The 22,979-nt window shown below is 38.2% G+C and overlaps 6 protein-coding genes and 5 non-coding genes across 12 annotated transcripts; 2 read left to right on the forward strand and 9 right to left on the reverse strand.

Moving 5' to 3' along the window:
* Nucleotides 1-115: 115 nt before the first annotated feature.
* LOC108021649 (probable palmitoyltransferase ZDHHC24) lies at nt 116-1,089 on the reverse strand. The gene has a single exon (XM_070995391.1). It carries the CDS (start codon nt 1,087-1,089, stop codon nt 142-144), a length of 948 nt encoding a protein of 315 aa, XP_070851492.1. The 3' UTR covers nt 116-141.
* A 248-nt stretch (nt 1,090-1,337) lies between these two features.
* On the reverse strand, nt 1,338-1,411 carry LOC118876851 (small nucleolar RNA Me28S-Cm2645). The gene has a single exon (XR_005013790.2). It is a non-coding gene; the product is annotated as a small nucleolar RNA Me28S-Cm2645 (small nucleolar RNA).
* A 163-nt stretch (nt 1,412-1,574) lies between these two features.
* Nucleotides 1,575-1,649, reverse strand: LOC118876855 (small nucleolar RNA Me28S-Cm2645). The gene has a single exon (XR_005013794.2). It is a non-coding gene; the product is annotated as a small nucleolar RNA Me28S-Cm2645 (small nucleolar RNA).
* Nucleotides 1,650-1,812: 163 nt separating this feature from the next.
* Nucleotides 1,813-1,887, reverse strand: LOC118876853 (small nucleolar RNA Me28S-Cm2645). Its single transcript, XR_005013792.1, has one exon. It is a non-coding gene; the product is annotated as a small nucleolar RNA Me28S-Cm2645 (small nucleolar RNA).
* Nucleotides 1,888-2,054: 167 nt separating this feature from the next.
* Nucleotides 2,055-2,127, reverse strand: LOC118876852 (small nucleolar RNA Me28S-Cm2645). The gene has a single exon (XR_005013791.1). It is a non-coding gene; the product is annotated as a small nucleolar RNA Me28S-Cm2645 (small nucleolar RNA).
* Nucleotides 2,128-2,277: 150 nt separating this feature from the next.
* Nucleotides 2,278-2,351, reverse strand: LOC118876856 (small nucleolar RNA Me28S-Cm2645). The gene has a single exon (XR_005013795.1). It is a non-coding gene; the product is annotated as a small nucleolar RNA Me28S-Cm2645 (small nucleolar RNA).
* A 381-nt stretch (nt 2,352-2,732) lies between these two features.
* LOC108021650 (sperm-associated antigen 7) lies at nt 2,733-4,363 on the reverse strand. 2 transcript variants are annotated; one of them, XM_017090463.4, is made up of 2 exons: nt 4,207-4,363; nt 2,733-4,118 (listed from the first exon to the last, which is right to left on the reverse strand). In XM_017090463.4, the coding sequence occupies exon 2, from the start codon at nt 4,044-4,046 to the stop codon at nt 3,285-3,287; it is 762 nt and encodes a 253-aa protein (XP_016945952.2). In that variant the 5' UTR covers nt 4,047-4,118; nt 4,207-4,363; the 3' UTR covers nt 2,733-3,284. The 2 variants fall into 2 exon arrangements, with proteins under 2 accessions (XP_016945952.2, XP_036678550.2); XM_036822655.3 differs by having other exon boundaries at nt 2,733-4,155; nt 4,207-4,346.
* A 454-nt stretch (nt 4,364-4,817) lies between these two features.
* Nucleotides 4,818-6,880, forward strand: phr6-4 ((6-4)-photolyase). The gene is made up of 2 exons (XM_017069681.4): nt 4,818-5,549; nt 5,618-6,880. Exons 1-2 carry the CDS (start codon nt 4,883-4,885, stop codon nt 6,571-6,573), a joined length of 1,623 nt encoding a protein of 540 aa, XP_016925170.2. The 5' UTR covers nt 4,818-4,882; the 3' UTR covers nt 6,574-6,880.
* Nucleotides 6,881-6,992: 112 nt separating this feature from the next.
* On the forward strand, nt 6,993-8,047 carry LOC108010675 (uncharacterized). The gene has a single exon (XM_017075582.4). It carries the CDS (start codon nt 7,142-7,144, stop codon nt 7,790-7,792), a length of 651 nt encoding a protein of 216 aa, XP_016931071.2. The 5' UTR covers nt 6,993-7,141; the 3' UTR covers nt 7,793-8,047.
* An 854-nt stretch (nt 8,048-8,901) lies between these two features.
* On the reverse strand, nt 8,902-9,518 carry Sfp38D (Seminal fluid protein 38D). The gene is made up of 2 exons (XM_017075264.4): nt 9,460-9,518; nt 8,902-9,396 (listed from the first exon to the last, which is right to left on the reverse strand). The coding sequence occupies exons 1-2, from the start codon at nt 9,500-9,502 to the stop codon at nt 8,954-8,956; spliced, it is 486 nt and encodes a 161-aa protein (XP_016930753.2). The 5' UTR covers nt 9,503-9,518; the 3' UTR covers nt 8,902-8,953.
* Nucleotides 9,519-9,927: 409 nt separating this feature from the next.
* LOC108010410 (uncharacterized) lies at nt 9,928-10,559 on the reverse strand. The gene is made up of 2 exons (XM_017075273.3): nt 10,454-10,559; nt 9,928-10,398 (listed from the first exon to the last, which is right to left on the reverse strand). The coding sequence occupies exons 1-2, from the start codon at nt 10,494-10,496 to the stop codon at nt 9,959-9,961; spliced, it is 483 nt and encodes a 160-aa protein (XP_016930762.2). The 5' UTR covers nt 10,497-10,559; the 3' UTR covers nt 9,928-9,958.
* Nucleotides 10,560-22,979: the final 12,420 nt, after the last annotated feature.

Raw genomic sequence — 22,979 nt, forward strand, 5'->3', positions numbered from 1 at the left:
TTTGTTTAGAAAATATATTACAGGTTTACTTTAATAATTTTTAAGCAAATGCCTAAAGGCGTTTATTTAAGTTATTTAGCAATACTATCAACAATTTCAAAAACAAAATCATTTAGGTATCACAGCATTTTTCAGTTATCCTTAAATGATTTTTTCCGAAAGCCGATTGTCACCACCTTTATCCCCATCTGTGGGCTCCCAATGGAATCCGTCGTGGGGCAGCGGGCTTGGTAGAAATGGAGAAATCCAGGTCCATTTCATGCGTCTCCCCAAAAACGACTCAAAGTTTCGACGCAGTCCTCGATCATACAGAAAGTTCTGAAACTTAAACTCATTACATATTGATCCACTTTTGATGACGGACCAGTGCTCCATAATCATATAGGCAGCTCCACAAATCCCGATCCAAATCATAGCGAACGCGGCTGCGAACACAAGCTCGTGTCTACCAGGAAGTCCGAAATCCAATATTTCCATAATGTTAGAGGGCACATCGAGATCGTTATTGCCAAAATGTTTTTTATTAAAATACGATGCTGGCATGTGCAGCAATCTGAATTTGTACCTCCCTCCGCGTAGCACATAGATAAAGATACAAGATGATATTAAAGAGATCAGGCAGCTTAGAAACAAATAGATTACGAAATAGAAGAAGTATCTATAGTTTGCATGGCCAATGCAGCAACCTGTAACAATGCAGTGATGATCTCGCTTTAGGACACATACATCACACGAATTGCAGTGACTTGCTCGAGGTGGTGCCAAGATCCGGCACACATCGCACTTGTGCCAGTCCTCATTGTGTCTTCCCCGCTCCAATTGATCCCTCATACACTTGGGATCGATGGTTGAATCCACCAGTATGCACATGACAAAGTTTGACAATATATTAGAGGCGAAAAACACCGCCAAAACCCGTTGAAATATGTAAATGGGTGTCCCATAATCCGACAACTCCGGCAGCACTATCTCCATGAGTATATAGTAAATCGCGAGCACTACGCAAAAAACAAAAATCATAGTTAGTTGCTCCTTCTTCTTTTTCGGCCAGATTTTCTTCAGTGAACGGAATCTCATTTTTTTGTACATATTCAAAATTTATTTAAACCTGGATGTCGATTGAACATTGATTTGGACAGAGTTTTGTCATGAGTTTGACTTAGGTCTACTAGACAGTTAGGTTCTTGTAATTCTATTTATTTTCTCCTTTATGTTTAAAATATATTGTTGACATTATTCATCCGATTTTTGTCATCATGGAACGGAACTCTGTAAAATTAAAAACATGGATTAGTATGTGAACGATATTAAAGAAATTTATTAATTATAACATTTTGAAAATCAGTTCTACTATCAAGATAAATCAACATAGATATCAGATGTCCCTATCATTAGGTCTCATCATAAAAATCAAGGATTTCTATACTAAAAACAATGCTTACATTCGTGGGAATTCTTAATTTTCCGCTGATCCATTACAGATATCCGGTTCGTCCTATCCTGCAACAACTATAAACGAAGAAACTATTAGGATATTTTCTAATATAAGACCTAACAGAAGAATTTTTTATTTGAATAATCAGTTCTACTATCATGATAAATCAGCATAGACATCAGATGTCCCTATCATAATGTCTCATCATAAAAATTAAGGATTTCTGTACTATAAAAAATACGTACATTCGTGGGAATTCTTCTTTATCGGTTGATCCATTTGAATATCTTGGTCCCCATTCCCCTGCAATAGTTAAAAATTACCAAATTATTGTAGTATTTTCTTAAAAAACTCCCAGCAGAAGAACTTTTAATTCAAATAATCAGTTCTACTATCAAGATAAATCAGCATAGACTTCAGTTGTCCCTATCTAAAGATCTCATCATAAAAATCAATGGTTCTGTACAATAATAATAACACTTACATTTGTGGGAATTCTATATTTTCGGTTGATCCATTAGATGTATCCGGTTCCGCCTTCACCTGCAATAATTATAAATTAACCAGTTATTGTAGTATTTTCTAAGATAAGACCTAACAGAAACATTTTTTATTAAAATAATCAGTTCTACTATCATGATAAATCAGCATAGACATCAGATGTCCCTATCATAAGTTCTCATCATAAAAAAAAGTGGGTTTGTATATTGTAAATGATACTTACTTATGAAGGAAGATTTATTTTGAGGCCATTGTATTAGGGTACAGCAATTTCATCTAAAAGAAAAATATAATTTTAGTACTTTTCCAGAGAAGACTACACACTCAACACATTTATTTTTGTAATCAGTTCTACTATCAAGATAAATCAGCATAGACATCAGTTGTCCCTATCTAAAGATCTCATCATGGTCGTCTAATTAGTTTAAATAAAAAACAGTACTCACCGCCTGAACGGTTCCACGTTGGTCCTAAGAAGTCTCAAAATTAGACTTCATGGTTCAATTGCCACGCTGCTCAAGATCCGCACATTTTTTAGGTCACGCAACCTTCAGCTATTCAAAAGGAGTTTGCTAATTATATTTCCATGAATTTCCTGACATTTTCTTGTGGATTTCATCTTTATTTTAATATATTCTTCCATAGCTCGGCAACACGTGGTGTCTTTTTGGCCTATTGAGTTAAACTGTGACTGCTTCACCCGCTGTGACACGGAAACCTAAAATAAAATACTGGATACTGGAAATTTTTAGGATTTTTTGGTGCCTTTTGAATGGCGCCCCGTATTCAAGATTAATTTGAATTTGTCAATTTTTTCTATATTTTTATTATATAAATAGATATTGCGATTCGGACGCTGTTGCGGATACATAACTTGTTCTAAACACTTCACCTCCAACTTTCGCTTCCTAATTGGCCAACAAATTAAATTGCTTATTACTTATGATTTACATGGCAGTCAGTGACCTTGCATGTGACTAATCTGAATCAACAAAACTAATCTCACTCGATACAAGGCTGTCATAACTCGAAAAATAAGGCATTTTTTGGGAAAACATTCAACTAGGTAACCCTAAATGAGAGATGATTCTCTAGCCTCTTTCCGTATTCTAAATACAATTAATGTAATGTAAGTGGTGGTGGTGTTTTTAAAATTTTTTAAAATGTTTGGCTTTACAACAATTGCCAAATATAATCGAATAGGAATTGGGGAACAAGACAAGTATGGCTGATTCTCTTTTTATGGTTATTGATTTATGAATCCCTTACAGAGTATAATCATATTTTTTGGGCTACGACAGTCTTGCATTAAGTGAGCTATCTGCATACTAATTGTGTTCCAGCCGACTCATGGGTCCTCTGTTGATGTGGTGGCCTCCTGCGCTTGCTGCTCCAGCTCCAGTTCCTGCTGCTGCGCCAAACGCAGCCGCTTCTTGGCCTGGATGTCAGCCAGCGTTTGTTCTATGGAGCGCATGTCCTTCTTGTTCTTGCTGGGAACGAATCCGTAGCTTTGGTTGGTCTCCGTCTTGCGAGCCGCCTGCAAAGCGGCCGACTCTCCGATGAGGTGGGCATACTTGGCCTTGTAATTGGTCGGGGGTTTAACTTCGCCGGAGTCGTGATCACCGGCTCCGGATGTGGAGGAGTTCGCCGCTTCGGAGGTGGATGCCTCTTTGTCACTCTGCTCTTGCGCCAATCGCTCCCGCCGTCGCTCTGCGTACTCCTTGGCAATCTCCGGATTCCAGCCGTCACCGTTCCGGCGAGCCGTGACCTCATCTTCGCCAGGAGCGTGCTCCTTTTTGTACACAACCGAATGCCGGTCCACATCCTCGCGGCCGAAGCTCATGGCAATGAAACCGCCATTCTCGGCTACCTCGTGTATCACAGAGCGATGCACCTTGTCCAGCGGCTGGAACTCGATGCAATGTCGGTCGTCCTTGGCGAATCGGCCCATTCGTTCGTCCACATACTTCCGGAATCGAAGGAGTTCCTCCTTCTGTTTGTTCTGCATCCGCTCCATCATTTCGCGCTGCTTCTTGATCATAGTCTTCTGCTGCTCGTTGTTGGCAGGCGGAGCATCCATGGCATTCAGTATCGAGTCGAGCAGGTCCATTTTCCCGCCGTGTTTTCCTCGCTTTTCCGCCGTGATTTCCTCGCTTGTTGTTGATCAATTGGCGGAGTGCGCCTGCGATGCGATTCCACCGAAAGAAATGCGAGGGAATCTCGGTTAATGGGGCTGTCCGCTCTTTTTAAGCGGCTTTCGGGGGACTTACCACTCTCTGGCGTTTATTATTAGCCCCTTGGGGGTGTTCGATTGTCGTTAAGTTGCTTCTTTTATCGGGGTAAAGTAAATAGTAATTATAAATATATTGACAACCGGTGCTTGTGCACCAAATATATTCTGCGAAAAATACTGAAATTTGGGGATGCCAACTCGTTCTCAATTTTGGTAATTTGGTATTTTTGAATAACCCAACAGCTGTTTACACTTGGCGCCAAGTTTTCAGATTATTGCTTAAAACTAAACCCAAAACTAAAAAAACAAGTGTTGCGAATATTTAAAAACTCAAAATCAACTTCTAAGATAAGAAAAAAACCAAAATAATTTATACCTCTAGTTACTCATTTAAATGAGTAAATATATGTTTATAGTTTTTTTGGGTTTCGTCCATTAAATTATTAGGTATTTTATTTGATTTTGATGCTTTTATTTATTTATTTGTTTATTTATTTGGTTTATTCTTGAGCTTCTGTCCATATATTACATAATCATAATCTTGCCGATTTCAATCAATAATTACTTTCTCTAACAAAAAAGTAATTATTTAGAGCAGTGTAAATGAGTTTGGAAAAAGGAGTTGGCAGGTCCCGAAGGGCTCTTGTATTTTAAAAACATTGTTCACTTAAAGTTCGAGTAAATACCGTTTTAAGTCACGGACACGTGTTGAAATGGATGCAGAAAGATCCACACTGGTCCACTGGTTCCGTAAAGGACTGCGGGTCCACGACAATCCCGCTTTATCCCAGATTTTTAAAGCCGCCAATGCGAAACCCGGCAAATACTATATCCGCCCGATATTCATTCTGGATCCGGGTATCCTGGATTGGATGCAGGTGGGAGCCAATCGGTGGCGGTTCCTTCAGCAAACGCTGGAGGACCTGGACAAACAGCTTCGCAAACTCGATTCCCGTCTGTTTGTAGTGCGCGGGAAGCCCGCAGAGGTTTTCCCGCGGATATTTAAAAGCTGGCGCGTGGAACTCCTGACTTTCGAGACGGACATCGAGCCATATGCCATCTCCAGAGATGAGGCCGTACAGAAGTTGGCCAAATCGGAGGGTGTTCGAGTGGAGACCCACTGCTCACACACGATTTACAATCCGGATTTGGTTATAGCCAAGAATCTTGGCAAGGCTCCTATTACCTATCAAAAGTTTCTAGGCATTGTGGATAAACTAAAGGTACCCACAGTTCTAGGGGATCCTGAAAAGCTTTTGAAAAAGATTGAGCCACCTAAAGACGAAGTCGAGCAGAAGGATTCGGAAGCCTATGATTGTCCTACTATGGAGCAATTGGTCAAGAGACCAGAGGAGCTGGGACCCAATAAGTTCCCGGGAGGTGAGTATGTTAATAATCCTTCAAATAAACTTATTTAATACTATATCTTGATTTATTTCCATAACCAGGCGAAACAGAGGCTCTGCGGCGCATGGAGGAATCCCTAAAGGACGAACTTTGGGTGGCCCGCTTTGAGAAACCCAACACGGCACCCAATTCCCTGGAGCCCAGCACTACTGTACTGAGTCCTTATCTGAAATTTGGATGCCTAAGTGCTCGACTGTTTTATCAAAAGCTCAATGAGATTCTCAAGCGTCAGACGAAACATTCCCAGCCTCCTGTTTCGCTAGTTGGGCAACTTATGTGGAGGGAATTCTACTATACTGTAGCGGCAGCCGAACCTAACTTCGATCGGATGTTGGGCAACATCTACTGCCTGCAGATTCCCTGGCAGGAGCAGCCCGAGCACCTGGAAGCCTGGACTCATGGACGCACCGGCTATCCTTTTATCGACGCCATAATGCGTCAGTTGCGCCAGGAGGGTTGGATCCATCATTTGGCACGGCATGCAGTGGCCTGTTTCTTAACGCGCGGAGATCTTTGGATTAGCTGGGAAGAGGGTCAGCGGGTCTTCGAGCAGCTACTGCTGGATCAGGATTGGGCCCTCAATGCTGGCAATTGGATGTGGCTCTCCGCGTCCGCCTTCTTTCATCAATACTTTCGGGTCTACAGCCCGGTGGCCTTTGGAAAGAAGACGGATCCCCAGGGTCACTACATAAGAAAATATGTACCGGAACTCGCAAAGTATCCAGCTGGCTGTATTTATGAGCCCTGGAAGGCCTCACTGGCCGATCAAAGGACCTACGGCTGTGTCCTGGGCACGGATTATCCCCACCGGATTGTTAAACACGAAGTGGTGCACAAGGAGAACATTAAGCGAATGGGCGCCGCCTATAAAGTGAATCGGGAGGTGCGCACGGGCAAGGAGGAGGAGTCGTCCTTTGAGGAGAAACCAGAAACCTCCACTTCAGGCAAGCGGAAGGTGCGAAAGGCAGCCGGAAATGCCCCCAAGCGAAAACGATAAAACCGAAATATGTTTGCTATTTTAAGAAAAAGGAATTATAATATGGGTTTAGTATACGTTTATATGTGAATTTGAACAAATTTTTCATGTAATATTTAAGACATTAGTCTTAACAGTCTTCTACCCTAATTAGGGTAGGTTTAGTGGTAGTTTTAAGTGTTTGTTGTTCCTTAACCGCCTGCAAAACCAAGCTGTTGTACAGCTAACTTGATTGAATATGAAATTTTAAGATGACTGGAAAAGTAGTTATAGCACGTACCGTTGAATTTGAAAATAATATATTTGAACCAACATATTATTATGGATATCTTTTGGTATATGTTTTGGTACTACCGCTCTGTAACATTATGCATACATCGGAAACATTTTACCCTTGAATTTAACTTCTTTCCCAATCGAGTTGTGTCAGTTGTCGAGCAAAGCGGTGAACTTCAGTCATATCTAAAATTTCGGCAGCTTAAGACCTTCCAATTTTTGTTTGTAAATAAAGTATTTTTTTAAAATTCCCTTTGCGGTTTTTTGTGTGATACGTCCTTATTTTCGAAAATCCAATTCACCCACGAAAATCATGTTTCGCAACTTGTCGATGTTGAGAAACAAGCTGGCAGTGCAGCGGACTCTGATTTCCCGCCTGACCTCGCGCTCCAAAATGTCAACCGGAATTACGTGCCTCACCATTAATCGACCTAGGAACATCGATGGCGTGACAGTGATAGATATTAATATGAATGATATGGCCAAGAATGATATGGATTTCAATCGTAATTTTGTCAATTCGCTGACATCGATGGACCGCCCTCATTTCGTGGAACCAGTTCAGCCAGTGGGCACTGATGCGGCTAATTCGCCACCTACGGAGGACTCTGCTCCCGCCGATACCGTGGATATCTTGCCCGCCGGTGCACCCAGTTCCGTTCTAGGTGTCGACGGAACTCCCATTGTACCCATCGAGATCGACGGCTGGAATCAGGACGATGAGGATCCCACCGTGCAGAAGAATGTAAAGGACGTGGACATCGGCAATGACGACGAGTACAAGGCCGAGATGGCTCTGCGGGTGCCAGAGATCAGAGAGGCCCAAACCGAGTACAAGGGCATCAAGGTGAAGCTGCCGGAAACGGCCAACCAGGATGTGGGCACCTATCGTTTCCGTCGCGAGGCTGAGGATCTCAAGGCGGTTGGAGACGACACGCGTCTGGTTCGATTCGACAAGAAATAGACGAAACATGTTTGTTGTTCCAAATCTTACCCACTATCTTCCACTTGTGTTAACTTCAACGAATGCTTTCAAAATTTGTTTGGATCTTCTGGTCGACCTCCACAAAAAACTTTTCCAATTTTGTAATAAAGTTGACCATTCTAACGAGAATGGCAACTGGAATTGGATGGAAGTGGGTTCGGCTGTAGTCGGCGTTACCATTGATGTAATCGGAATAAAAATTTACTTTAGGTATATAATAGAACTATTATTATATGATGGATGTGTACTATTGAGAATTTAGGAGCTAAGTTATACCACACCTAATCAGATGGTTTAAGTATACCCAAGTAACGAGTAAAAGGAAGCGTTCAGACCCTATAAAGTTTATAAATTGATGGCATGATCTAAATGCCAGTGCAAGCATATGGTCACATAATAGGAATATGCAAATTGCAAAATTGTTCCCAGTTCTGATGATTGTTATTATCTGTGGACCGATGGCGATGCTGCAGACATGGCCACTAAGAACTGTCAGTTGGCAACCGGTCATGCTTAAATGAAAATCCAACTATAGACCACGACCACTATTTTAACGCACCCCATTCCACTTTCCATATCACAAAAGATCGTTTTGTGGTCAATGGCAACCGAAACCGGGGCAAACACTTCCCATAAATTGCATTAAAAGCGGGCCAGAAGCGAAAACTACTCGTAACAATGCAGCAGATATAAACACGCTGCAAAATGTTTGTAGGCCTCTAAACCAAAATTGAATTTGCGGTTTTGCCTGCGGGGGCGTGCCTGTGGGCGTTGGGAGGTGGGTGGTAAAAGTGTGTGCAGGTGGGTTATGGCAAATAACTGTAAATGAAGCTAAAATGCGGTCAGCCGAATGGGGGATGCAATAAAAATGGCCACAGGCTCGGCGAAAATGGGGGGATGGTCAACAAGATTGATTACAATCAATATGAACAGCATAGAGTATATTAAAAGAAATCCGGAAATTTTCTTGCCCCGATACTAAGCGCTATAAATTCGGAAAGCATTTTGACTGTAACTTTCGACAGCACTAGAAATATTCCTCATATAATGTTTTACATACAATATTCTACTTCTTCGCACTTCGAAATAAACACATATTTTGGTTTTTATGCATAATTTAGTTTAAGATATCGCTTTTGCTTAATAATAACTATATTCGTCGTTTTCGGTGCTTTCATCATTTTCATTTTCGGGATCACATTGTTTCTTATTTCGCAAAAGGTTAGTCAGTTTTATAGCATTTGAAAACTTGTATGCCATTTGCAAAGATTTTTTCTGCCTTCGATAAAATTGAAGACACTTTTTAGTGTTTTCAATAAGAAGTTTATTAATCAGATTATCGATCGTGGTGATGCGATTCGTAATACTGTTTTCCAAATCCTGCCGACGTTCATTGTAGATATCAAATTGAGCTCGGACCTTAAATTTCTCTCTCATAGGACTCGTCTTACTAACAGTGTCTAGTTTTTTTATCCACTGAGAGAATTCCGTGTTTCCCATAGACAAGACTTTATATTTTTCCACCATATCTGTAACTCCCTTGGTTGCTGCGTCATTAAGTTCCGCAAGTGTAGTGCCTAGAACTGGAGGAATTATAATTTTATTGAGCTGAAAGGCAGTCTGTGAGTATAACAAAACGTTCTTACTGTAGCCTAAATTTGACAATAGGAATATTGCTGTAATCTTCATACTGCTAATTCGAAAAGCTAGCTTAAACTAACGTTTAGTAAGGGTAAGATTACATGTGTATATCAAAACAATTCGATATGCTTTAAAATGGCAAGCATTCCAAATACCTGTACCTTTAATGATACAGCCATAAAAATAAATCCGTTTCCGATCTTAATAACTTTCTAAAAAACCCCACCTCTTCCAAATGTATTTAAAAATTTATTTTTAACCATTTTTCAAAGACCTATTTATTAACAGACATCTTGAATTTTCTAAAAAAATAATTCATGAAACCAAAATTTATTTCGGTGTTGATAATTAAAGGTGAATTACCATTCCTTACAGCATTAACATTAATGATTCAGCTATGAAAATAAATTCCCACTTGTTTCAACTGGAACTTTATTTTTTTTCAACTTTGTTCAAAAACAAAACAGAACAAAAAAAATTTAAAAATTTAATATTGCTTAAAATTTATAAATAATAATCATCTTCATCATCATTTGTATCATGTAAATTTTTCGGGCATGAACCACTATTTTTAGCAAATTTGATGTCTTTCATAGAATTGGAGAGCCCTAAGGCGTTTTTAAGTTCAGTTTTCTGCAATTTGTAAAATTTCACACATTCCTGGCCTCCCATTTTTAAGTTTATCAATTTTTTGACTCTGGCCAAACGATTATTAATTCTATCTTCAAGTTCTTGACGTCTTTTGTCGTATTGGTTGAATTCAGCCAGCAATTGTATTCTCCATATAACAGTTCCCGTACCAAAGACTGGCTTTTCGATAGCATGGAAGAGTTTTTCAATCCACCGGGAGAATTCAGCATTTCCATGGGACAAGTGCCTATATTTGTTTACAACATCTTGAAGTCTCTGTCTATTTTCACGCTCAAGATAATCTTCACTTAAGGCTGTGTGATATATTATATTATTGAGATATAAATTTGAAGCTCTAACTGGTCTTACCATAGCCAAGATTTGCCAATATTAAGATAGGTATGATCTTCATCTTGCTATAGAGAAACGCCAACTGATACTGGCATTGAATAAGTTCTTATTTTATAGATTTAAGCTTATAAAAAATCAATTAGTCAAGCTTAATCCTAAGAAAAACGTTTTTATATAGGAAAAAATACGTGAAAATCTGCAAAGCGAATTATATTAATAAAAGCTTGCATACTCGTATGTAAGCTGTAAAGTGTGTAACTATGTAATATTCTGTTGATAGCTGTATTGTTTCAATATTTTTTAACAATAAAATATTAACAATAAAATATTATTTATAAACCTTAAAGCAAGGTCATTTTATCAATTTGTTGTTTTCAAAACTGGGAATTTATTCGCTTCCGTACTTAAGCCTAGTTACTTTCATTTAGAATTTATATTTTCTATTTCCAGAAAGTTGTATCTATTATGTATAGCTAACGGGTAGGATAAACGTACCAAACCCAATGCCTGCAATATCTTTCCGACATGGAAATGGATACTCGGGGAAATTCACAGCCGGTAGTTTGCGCCTGGAAATGATGTGGTCGGTTAGTTGCGGTCCATGTGGTGGTTGTTGGTTCTAGCTGTTCCTCTTGATGACGTTGGGCATGGAAATGACGACTGGCTGACGGCAAAACTTTTTTCTTTTCGGACCCAACCGTAAATGTAACTACGGCAGTTCAAGTTAGGCCCTCCGGCAGTAGGTCAGACATCCGACATCCAGACATCAGACGCCAGACCAGTGCGGTTTTTAAATGAAAATGCCCAAGCCGAAAAATTGCCAGCCAGTGGCATTTTTGGCATTTTGGGGGCTATAGCAGATAACTTTGAACGTGAGTAGGGTACCTCTTTTTTACAAAACACTCTTCCCAAAAATATGTACTATTGTAGATAAAAAAGTTTACCTTTTGGTTAATATTAAAACCAACAGTATTTGTTATTTTCCAAGTATAATTTCTGTTTATAAAATAAAACAAACGACAAAAAAACTTTTTTTAAATTTCTTTAATGTTTTATTATCAGCAACTCTTATTGTAAAAACATTTTAAAATCTGGTCTTGGTCATTATAATCTTACAACCTAATTTGATTGACTTATTCATTATACCATTTTATTATTATAAATATTTTATTATATTAAAGTGTGAACTGCAGCAAGAATAATCGATAAGTCAGTCTCAAGTGGTCCGCTCAGCTGCATCGCCCCGATCTGCCACTCCCCTTTTAATCCTGCCACTCCCCCAACCGGAGGCCATCAGCATCGTCATTATCATTACCGTTATCATCGTTGGTCAACTGGCATTTCCGCTGGGCCCGAGAGTTGGCCAAGGGCCATTACAGAAGTTGACCAACTTTTAATACCCGCACTGGCCATGTTGCGCATGTGTAATCCCATTAAAATCCAATAAGTTAAATTATTTCCATTATTATTATGTGAACGCACTTTGTAGCCGCCCGTCCATCAGTTTATCCGTCCCATTCCCCTCCAGCATCCACCTCTTTTGTGTCCTGCGTGATAACAGCTCATGTGGGCGTTTATCTCTCGTGTGGCTTTTGTCCTTCAATGCTGTTTCCCGCCTCACCTCTACACTCAAAAAAAATGTTCTGTATATTATAAATTTTCTATAAATTAGTCTAGAACTCTGTGAATTGAATTGGAATCTAAAACTAACTAAACTAACTAAACTCAAATTAGTTTAAAATTAGAAAAAACATTACATTTATACATTTTTATGGGATAATTTTGAACTCCTTTAAAAGTCTCCGAGACATTTATATTTCAGTGCACGGTTTAAAATCTGGCGGCAGCACTTTTGACCAATATCTGCAACACTTCAAACTCTGCTGGCTGTTTCTGTTTCATGTCCCCTGTTTGTTGGCCATTAAATTGCATTACGTTCGTGCAATCATAATGATTGCCATTGGCATTGCCGTTGTTGTTTCCATTGTGTCGAGTAATTTGCGTATATTTTTTAATTACTTGGATGCTGGCTTCGGAGCTTAAGAGCCGCCGAATCGTCGATGGGACTTAACATCAACAATAGATCTCGTCAATGAACGTTTCTCGTAGGGCTCGGTGTAAAAAGAAATTCATTTTTATATGTTAAGCTCATATTTTACAATCTTAATTGGATGAACAAGCATTTTAAAATATTTTCGGAGTGCTAAAGGTTGTGATGTTATATTTTAAACAGTTTTTTGTTTGTTTTGTGTTCGTTTATCGAAAGGACTTGAGGCCCTCAGCCAGCTTTATTGATTAGTAAAAGCCCTAACCCAATCACATGCAATTTACCCAACAATGATTACACAGTTGAAATAAGTAAACCACTTCTTCAAATATTCCAACAAATAGGTATTACATGGAATTGAAAACTTGGCCGGACCAAGCCCTTTGATAACACGCTTACAATGGCATCGTTAATGGATCCAGAGCCCTGGACGGATGCAATCACCATCAATATCCAGCAATCAATAGTCGATGAGCCAATCGAAGGCAAACCAGACCATAAATGCCAGTGAGCCACTTGAAAGTCATCAAAGCTGTTATCTAATGGAATTCTTAAACTTCTGCCGGTCATTTTCCCCTCTTTTCTCTTTATTTTCCCAACCAAAGGATCCATAATTAAACATGCAACGCATAATGGAGCTCTAATGGCTAATGAATGGGGTGGATTGGGTGGTTGGAAAGCGGATGGAGATGGAAATGGAGATGGAATGCAAGATGCCGGGCGGTGTAAAATTTGCATTTTTCCTCTGTTTTCCGCCGCGCCAATGGAATTGAAAATTAACTCATTAAACTCGTCGGTGGCCTACGCGTCGTATACGTAATGCCGCAAGATTTCGCCAAAGATTAATGATTTTCCAAGTGACAGAGAGAGGGAGAGAGAGGGAGCGAGAGGGCTTGAGAGGTGGAAAACGTGAGATATAGATCTCCCGGTTGGCGAGAATTTCCATGCAATTATTTTCATATCAACTTCAATGCGCCGTGAAAAGTCTCGCAGCAATGAAAAACCGATTTGCTGTTGTGACAATTGTAATTTTTCACTCGCTTGGCTTCATTGTCCGAGTTAAACTGATGATGCCACTGGCAGCACTGCCACTGACGCAGCCACAGCCACTTCCTCAGTACCCCAGTTCCTCAGATAATCAGAGGTTCCTCGCAGGGCTTTTCCTCCTCTGAATTTCATTTAAATGATTACGGTTTTTCATTTCCCTTTCGCAGTTGGTTTCTGTATGCTTGTTTTTGTGTCGCCGACCATCACGTGAGGCATACATTTTTCATCGAGCCCCCCCCCGGACTTTTTGGGTGTATTTTGCACTCCATTGGTCGCCGGTTTTCGGGGAGGATGACCAATTGGTTTTATGATCCATTCCGGCACACTTATTTCCTGCTGTTTATGTTGACGAGTTCTCTTTTACGAGCCCCTTTCATTTCACTCAATTTTCTTAATCAATTTTTATAAGGGCAGGAGACAGCCCGAAAACAACATAGCTGATAAAGCAGAACAACAAGTAAACTAAAGATAATATATGAAATATTTATAAAAATGCTATTTCTTAAAGGTATTTTATTTTTGAATTTAAAATAAATAAAAATTTAATGCCAAATTGTTTTTCATTTAAAATTAGCTAACCACAAATTGAACAATTATGAAAATTAGCTATATATTCTCAAAAGTTTGGCTTCAAATCTAGCTCATGTAAATATATTTGTGCGGTTGTCCAAAAACTCGGCACATGCCAATTATGCAAATTCGTTTTTCGCTTATATGGCCTCAAATGTTCCGAAATGTTTTTAAAAATTCATTAGAAAATAAGTTTCAGGAAGACCCCTTCATGTACGCCTAATATGATTTCCTTTCCAACAACCAAACTAACTAAAACAAAAATAGTTGCAAACTACAAAATGATAAGTTGAAAGTTTAGTTGGATTAGTCTGAAGTGTTGCTGGGTAGAAAAAATATACGAGAAAAAGTTCAGACGAAAGTTGGGGAATTTAATAAATGCTTAGATTTAAATGCTTAAATGGGAAGATAAATAGCTAAGTCAGGTTTAAAAGGACGTATAAATTTAAAATATATGACATATCTTTCTACAAATGTAGACAAGGCCAAATCGGAAATATAATTTAAAAGTAAATTTCAATTACCGAATGCAGGGTGTTTATAAATTATGAGCGGGATCCGTGACCGCAGCGCAGACATGATACAAAAGTAAATGCAACATTTTTCGAAATATCAGCTATTCCCCCGCCGGGTCGCAGCTCTTTTGTTGCCATTTCAGAACGACCGCAAGCCAGTCCCTAAACATTGGCCCAAGGACTAAGGGGCCCCAAGGAGCGAAGGACCAAAAGACCAAAAGACCAAAGACCAAAGACCGGTCCCGGTGATGGGGCACTGAGTAATATTTATTATCACAAAACATTTGTGCAAATGTCCTGGTCGCATAAGCAACGACCCTGTCGGCCAGTCCTTGGAGAACATTTATCTTATTATCTTTGCATATAGCGGAGGCAGCAACAACGGCAACAATGTCGCATAAATAAGACTCAGCGCGGCAACAACAATGCGATGATGAGCAACATTAGGCAAGGACAAACAGACCAGGCCAGAACCAAGGATTCAGCAGGGCTCAGGGAAAAACCAAAAGTCAAGTCAAGCCAACAGACCGCAGAGACAATAACAACAACAACAGCAACAACGGGCTGAAAGTTAAAATTTTTGGCAAAAGCCTGGCCAACATGACAGTTAAGGAACGTTGGGGGAACAGGCCGCAAAAGTTGCTCATACGCCCCGTGTTTCCCAAAAAATCAACCCTTTATCCTCCTACCATCCTGTATTTGATTTGCTTTGTTTTCCCCAACACACAGCATATATACACATGGCAACTTTTTGCCTGTGGCAAAAATTTTTTAATTGATTAAAGCCGCATTTGCATTGCGGCTTACAAGAAGCTTAACAATTTGCGTGTTCCCCCATATTATTTTTTGGGGCTTTCGCCTTTATTTTGGCTTGGTGTTTACTCTTGCAAAAAGTTGCAATTGAATTTGTTGTTGCTGCTTGCCTTTTGCATTTGGCATTTTTTGGCCAAATGCAACTATGGTAATTAAAAATATACCCTAAGCAAATGGTACTCGCTGCAGCAAAAATTGTAAATGAAATATTTACACAATTCCTAAAGTGATACTGTTAAGCTCGTGGGAAAATATTTGGCTAGAAATATTTGTCGGTTTCGAAAATATTGAATGGAATTCCCATATTTGATATGCTATGTGTTTGTTTTTGGCATGTGCAAAATATATTGTAGTTTATTTGGAACTAAATAAGAATTTTTAGTATGTTACTTTCCGTAACTGATTTTACAAATTCCTTTCCGCTGGAAAAAAATACACAATTTTAAGCTTTTCATGGTTTACAGTTTTATATTTAGAAAATAAAATAAATAATAGAGCAATACTGTTGCTTTATATAATTACTTTCCGCATATGATCAAATCAACCTTTTGGCTTTAAATTATAAAAAAAAGAAAAAAAATTGTTTGTGCACACAAAAAAAATTGTATGGTTTATATTGACCAATACGGATAGTTCGTAATTATAAAATAAGGTTAGCAACTATTCAAAATTGTTATATTTATTTAGTTGCCGCTTATTTAATAGTAAAAAATAGTAGGTTGTGTGTACTTTCCTGTTGATTAAATTTACAATTTGATGGCTTTGGCCAGTTTAACTATTATATTGGTCACTTCAACCCAATAGTTTTTTTGTGTGTAGGTTAGCCATTTGCTTAAACAAGTTTTTCATCAAATACTTTGACATTTTTTTGGGCCAAAACAGAAAGAAGGAGGAGGTGAGGCAAGGGGCCAAACAAATGGCTCCCAAATTGCCCACGGGGATGGCAGCTAAGAAGTCGAGCACTCTCCTGGGTTCCTTTGGCCGGGCCTAAGCCAATCTGCTGCAAATGGAAAAATAATAAAATCAAAAGGCCAAAAAGCAAAGCAAATCCAGAGCAAAACCGAAACACCGGAAACCCAGCCGATGGGGCAAGCGGAAACTTTCTCAATAAGCGAAACGAAAAACTTGGACTCATAATCAGGCGGTAAAGGTTGGGTATTTTCTTGTGGCTGTCAGAGATTTTGGTCCCAAGAATGGCTGTAGAAAATCGAAGGATGGGTTATTTCCTTAACGATTTGCATTGATTTTTCAATACCTTTGGCTTAGTTCCCAAGAGCTGATGTGGTTTGATGTGCAAAAAGATTATTTTAAGTTTAATTCAATGTCATAGTTACCATTATACTATAGTTTCATTTTAAATAATTTTCTTTTACTTTTCTTTTCTTACTTACTTTTCTTACTTTTCTTTTTAAATGCAATGTTATTATCTTCATTAGGCTTTTGTCAAACAACCAAATGTATGCGTTTCCTGGAAATATTTGTGCAATCCTAAAACCTCGGAGCTGTTTTTAAAACACCATCCGCTATGGCAAAATCAATATAAACAACCATGTAAAACATACAAAACATTTGGCAATTTTTATCAGCGTTTCTGCTTACATTATTTTCATGGTTGCTGTTGCGCCATTTTACTAGATAAGTTTTCGCCATTTGTTGTTTTTCAATATTTGCTGTGGTTGCCCTGCAGTTACATTACATTCGCCATGTCTGGTGTTATAAAAGAGGTTGTTAAAGGTTATTTCTTTATAAACATGTCCATACTCTTTGTGAAAGGGGAATGCTGGAGAACCTATATTTAACTTTATATTAAATATTTTCCTGGCTGGGGTTGATATTACCCTCATAATATTTAAATATTTAATATAAGGATTGCATTTTAAAAAGCGTATTTGAAATGTTAATAAATTTTTTTTATAAAGTCGGTATATTTTGAAACACAAATTATAACCTTTGGGTTTTAAATTTGATTATTTTCAAAAACATCTCTGTTTTGGTATTTATATTACAAATGTTTTCAACTTATTAAATAGTGTTATGATTTTTTTGTTTAAATATTTAATTTTTGAATATGATACTTATTTTTTTGTTGCTATTTCTTTGATTGTGGAGTTTTCAATTTGTGATTTCACATTTTTGGCATTGCTGCTTCGATTTTTCCTCTGCCATTCGAACAATTTCCGTTGTCAGTCGTGTGTTCTGTGTTTGTTTCGCTTCGCTACTAATTTTTGCCGCATGCTCATGGACCCAAAAAATTGCTGTTCCCATTGCCAATCCCGAGTGCCACGTCCCCTGCACCACATTGCATTTTGGCCCCCTTGCCCTGGCTAACGCGGCGTATGCGTGTTGGCCAACTTGTCGCTGTTGTTGTTGTGGGTTTTGTTGTCTGACAGTTGGCAGGAAAAATATTAACGATGCCACAGCGCTTTTAAAACACACATTCTCACATCTCCATATATAGTTCTGCCTTTTTCCGCGTTTCGTGCAAAATATTTACTATACTTTAACCGGTATTCTCGGTTGGTTATGTTCCTGTTTTTTCCGTTGTCGTTCGCACAGTTTTCAACTATTTTCGTAATTGCGGCGCATTGTCGGTGCCATTAGTTTTCCCTCTATTTTTTTATTCAATATTTATTGCTCTTTTTCCACTTGTTTATGTATTTAGTTCGAACTAACAATGTTTTCAGGATTTATGAATCTATTTTCGGTTGCTTTCGGTAGAAATAATTGAATGCTGTGTTAATGGCTTTAACATTTTTAAGATCAAATTCATATTTTCTTAGACACTGAAGTTGGTAGTTAATTGTGGGCTTACTCAATAACCAACGAAAAGAAAGATGAAATATAGGTAGTTTCGCAATTTTGGCTTGTCTGATATTGTGGGTAATTGAAATTTCATCGTCCTATCGATAAGGGAGAACTGAACCACCAGAGGACGTTGGGGAAACGCATGATAAGTTCTTCTGACATGGCCAATCATTTGGCCACGACTCAAATCCCCCTTCCCTTTGAAAACTCCATCGCCTCCACCGCATTTCTACGTGTTTCGCGTTGCAATTTTCAGCTGAGCTCATGTGCAAACGAGCAATTTTCGTCAGCCTGAAAGAAGAAACTCCAATGCTGTTTGAGTTTGATTTTGAGCTGCCGATGCAGCTTGCTTTCAATCAGCAAAGTTGATCGACAATTGAATGAAATGCGATTTGTTTCCAATGGCAGAGGACGCAGGACCCTCGTTTTTCCGTCCTCCCAGGCCTCGCTTATTAATTTTCCAATTAGGGTAAGGGCAGCGGAGCCTAATTGGTCTCGTTTAACAAGAGATTGCGAACCATTTAGCCTTTTGCTGAACTGCACAGAAGAAAAATGGGGGAAGTATCAGAGGGGTATTGGGTAGTAATATTCAGAGTACACCATATAACTCTCGGAATTATAATATTACAATATCTGATTAAGTTTTAACTATGTATTGAATAATTGCCTTTTTTGTTTATATTTCAGAGTTCAAGGAACAAATATATAACAGGGACACGACTAAATATGAATTAAAAAAAATTTACATTGTATTAATATTATGTTATATTATATTCTATTATTTTATATTATATTATATTATATTATATTATATTATATTATATTATATTATATTATATTATATTATAATATATTATATTATATTATATTATATTATAATATATTATATTATATTATAATATATTATATTATATTACATTACATTACATTATATTATATTATATCATATTATATTATATTAAATTATTTTATATTTATACCTTATACAAGAAAGTTAAATGATATCACCGCAAAATACATCAAATGTGGTACAAATTTTAACCATATTGCCCAATGCATTTTTATTATTACTTATTATATTCATTATTTTCTTAAGTAGGATTTAAATACTTTTTTGCAGTGTAAGACTTGGCGTTAAACGATTCCCCAACGTATATGGAGCATTCGCTTCGCATTATTTGGGTGGCAGCTAACTTTGGAGCATTTCATAGCTGGTCTGGAGTATCCAATGAAACTGCATTTCATCCAATGGCTGATCATCCTGTTCTTCTGCAGTTCTTCCACCATGGCCGACAACAAAAAGCTACGGTGCACATGGCAAACGCAGGCAAAGTGTGTTATTTGGAAGGGAAAGAAACTTTGCGCCTGTCGGCCCATTTATCTGAACAAAACTTATCGCGATTGTCCACCCAGTATGAAGTACTCCTGCAAAGAAGTAGCCCATGGTCCAGATTGTAGATGCTATCGTGTGAGTTAAGTTTCTAGAAACTTAAAGGATTTTCTACTTTTGAATTTAATAAAATATTTATTAAAATAAGTTTTTTTAATAAATATTTATATTATTTTCATATTTATGCTTAAGCGTAGAGTTCTTAGAACCTAAAGTTGTGAAAACTTTCAAATTTTTATTAAACCAAACCTTGCAAAATATAATTATAATATGATCAAGACCTATATCATTTGTCAAAATAAAATATTTCTTTAATAAAAATAAATATATTTTAGAATCTTATTAAAAGGTTTTACATTTGGCACGCTTCTTATATCATTCGATCCACCTGGTGGCTAACATTTGGGTTCTGAACGGTTATTTGTTGGTTGACGGTTGGGAATGCGATCGTTTCTATGGCTGTTTATTCTCGGATGCTGGTGGCATTTAACATTGGGTGCAAAACCTCTTAAATGCACATGGTGGGAGCAACACAAGTGTGTCTTTTACCAGGGAAGGTTGATTTGTCGATGTCGCCCAATCACCGATAAGGATAAACGCTTCTGTCCCGCAGGAATGATATACGAATGCAGAGAGTATCAGTTTGGTCCCGATTGTAGATGTTATCGGGAAAAGCATGTACCACTTAAAAAACAATTTATATAATTATAAGAAGTCATTTATGGAGTATTTTCGCCAATCATTTGTAAATTTGTAGTTTGCTTCAATAAAAACCATAAGATTATTCTTTATTTGTACATTTCCTATGTATATATCTTTAAAAAGAAGTCTTGAAGCCCCGAGAAAAATTAAAATTGAATATGGAAACCCAAACTTTTTAGTTTTCACTTTTATTTGAAATATTCAACACCCATTTCTTGGCACTTCCTGCACTTAATGGCCTAAAAATGGGTTATTTATGTTTGCCAGCCGATTGGCAAAAGTTTTAATTTATTTAGTTCAGCACTAAAATTCAATTATGCCGGTCTGCATACTACCGTTCTTATCTTCCCCGGGGACTTTTCCTCACTCTATTTTCCCCAAACCCACGTAGTTTTCGAAATGTTAAAGCTCTCGCATTACGCATACGCCGCGTGGGCTTTGTTCAATGTGCGTGTGTGCGTGTGTGTGGCTTTTGTCGGTGCTTGGGAAGGAGTATGCAATATTGTTATGGCTTGCGATGCGGTTCATTTCGTTAATGCACCTCATCTGGGTCGGCCTATTATTCACGGCTGCATTGTGAAATGACAATTCCTCCGAGTTTGTATCTGTGTGCGGGTGTATCTGTGTGTGGGGAAGGCGTGCGTGTGTGTAACAGATACCACTGTGTACGTGCTTTTGTTGCCTGCCAGGCTTTTTGTTTTGGGAAAACTAAGCCATCGATGATGGGTTTGCCGCCGAAATAACGGGCAACCATCTGGAATTTAGACGTTTTCGACCAGGACTCAAAATTTGCTTTAAAGTTAGAGAACAATACGCAGCAACGGTGCAAAATTGCAGCACAGTATTTAGTCGTTTTTAACCTTACTGCAATTTTAATTTAGTTTTATATACTTCTATATCTGTACAACGGACCAAACTTATAGTTAAAGCTGAATTTTTTTAAAGTAGGAGACTAAAATGCTTAAAATTAATTTTATAAATTACATATTAATTAATATTATATCCACAAAATGCCACCAAAACTTAAAAATCGTATTTGGTCTTGCAGATATTTATTTATTTTCTATTGTAACCTGAAGTTCCATTTCTTTTTGGTTTATCTTTAAGATATTACAAGATTGTTGATTAAATTTCTGTTCTGGGTAACACAAAGAATGACAAAGAAAATGAAAATGAATTTAAAATAACCATTAAAATAATAATGAATTGTCTGCTGAAGGGTACATCTTATTTTCTTTCTGTTGATGGCACCTTGCATGCATTTTCCTCTGCATCAGGCTCATATATCGTGGTTTATGAATGCGAGTGTAACCGGGCCATTGTGTTAATGAAATTTTCGTGGCCGTGTGCGTGGAAAAAAGGGCTTACAATAAATAAAATGCAGGGCCAGTGGTCGTGTGCTTAAGCATAATTACGCGTTAAAAAATTACAATAATTTTTAATTAACATAGCGAGCAGGTAAAACTTGCGTCCAGGTAAATGAAAGAAAAATACAAGAGTGCTATTTATAATTGCCCATTATGCAAATGCACTTGCTTCAAGGGAAAGAAGGGAAACTTGTGCAAAAACAAATGTATATAAATCCAATTAAACTAAATGTGTGGCTTAAATATATTTTATACACAAAACAAATGGGAGAATTGTGTGAAGAAAAGGGATTTGCCATTTGGGATTTGGCCGAGGTTGCAGTTTGCTCGAGGATTGCATTTCCTCCACTTAAGAGAAAGTCCTTTTTCCGTTTTCCTCAATTGTCAAGGAGCACTTTCGAGGCAGCCACGCCCCTCACTAATTTTATCTATTTCTTGCACTTTGGCCAAAAAGCAATTGTCTTAGACAACGTTTCATCATCCAGGCAGACGGTGCCGCCCTCAAGTGGAAAACGGGGGCCTGGAAAAGCGGTGTGGTGGGTGGAAAAACGGGGCTGGTAGGAGGGGGGGGGGGGGGGGGGGGGGGGTCGGGTGAAGGGTACTTCAGCTTGAGCTTGTTGAAAATCAATTTCTTGCATCATTGTTTGCCAAGTGAAGTGCACTGGAAAATTTCTTCGTAGCCAACAGAGCAGCGCTACCCATTCTTACCAACTCGCTCTGATTTCTCCTCTGGCCGTATTAAGAATCAACGTCATATTGATGCATCGAGTGGCAAAGCCAAATGAAAGCAATTAAGCTGCTCAACTTTTCGACTTCGTCTACGGATGGGTTTATCTGGCATGGGCTGTTGGTTGGAATGGTTTGGAAAAGGTGTTAGTAACCCCTTCTCAAAGGTTCATTTTCCTTTGCCTGATTACTTTTGGCCAATTGCCGTCGTTGTTGCCCTGGACCAAAAGCCTGCCTTGGCTCTAACGAATCGTAATAAAGGAATTAGCCAGGGAAAAGTCCTGGTCATGTGAAGCTGTGAGATTTTAGCTTTCCATTCTCTGCAACAATACCTGGATACAGTCAGGGTCACAAAAATTAGGGACAAGGAAATAGGGGCTGGGGGAAAGCCGCACGTGCTCTAGCCCTGTCTTTAAAATTTGCATTTGACATGCACCTTGTACTCTTCGAAAGGGTTTAAGTACTTAGGTAAATAATTAGGCTTTAAGGCTATAATGATGTGTGCAGTTTCACAACTGATAATTGTCACTTATGGCCGATTAGGTTAATATCTATTTGCTCA

This window comes from Drosophila suzukii, chromosome 2L (genome assembly GCF_043229965.1).
Source record: "Drosophila suzukii chromosome 2L, CBGP_Dsuzu_IsoJpt1.0, whole genome shotgun sequence".
Taxonomy (NCBI): domain Eukaryota; kingdom Metazoa; phylum Arthropoda; class Insecta; order Diptera; family Drosophilidae; genus Drosophila; species Drosophila suzukii.

Bases quoted from the DNA above. Each gene is read 5' to 3' on its own strand.
- LOC108010410 (XM_017075273.3), bottom strand. From the start codon at position 10,496: ATGAAGATCATACCTATCTTAATATTGGCAAATCTTGGCTATG. The intron at 10,399-10,453 runs GTAAGACCAGTT...TATATCACACAG, and splicing joins ATTGGCAAATCTTGGCTATG to CCTTAAGTGAAGATTATCTT.
- LOC108021649 (XM_070995391.1), bottom strand. From the start codon at position 1,089: ATGTACAAAAAAATGAGATTCCGTTCACTGAAGAAAATCTGGCCGAAA.
- phr6-4 (XM_017069681.4), top strand. From the start codon at position 4,883: ATGGATGCAGAAAGATCCACACTGGTCCACTGGTTCCGTAAAGGACTG. The intron at 5,550-5,617 runs GTGAGTATGTTA...TTCCATAACCAG, and splicing joins ACCCAATAAGTTCCCGGGAG to GCGAAACAGAGGCTCTGCGG.
- LOC108010675 (XM_017075582.4), top strand. From the start codon at position 7,142: ATGTTTCGCAACTTGTCGATGTTGAGAAACAAGCTGGCAGTGCAGCGG.
- Sfp38D (XM_017075264.4), bottom strand. From the start codon at position 9,502: ATGAAGATTACAGCAATATTCCTATTGTCAAATTTAGGCTACA. The intron at 9,397-9,459 runs GTAAGAACGTTT...TAATTCCTCCAG, and splicing joins ATTGTCAAATTTAGGCTACA to TTCTAGGCACTACACTTGCG.
- LOC108021650 (XM_017090463.4), bottom strand. From the start codon at position 4,046: ATGGACCTGCTCGACTCGATACTGAATGCCATGGATGCTCCGCCTGCC.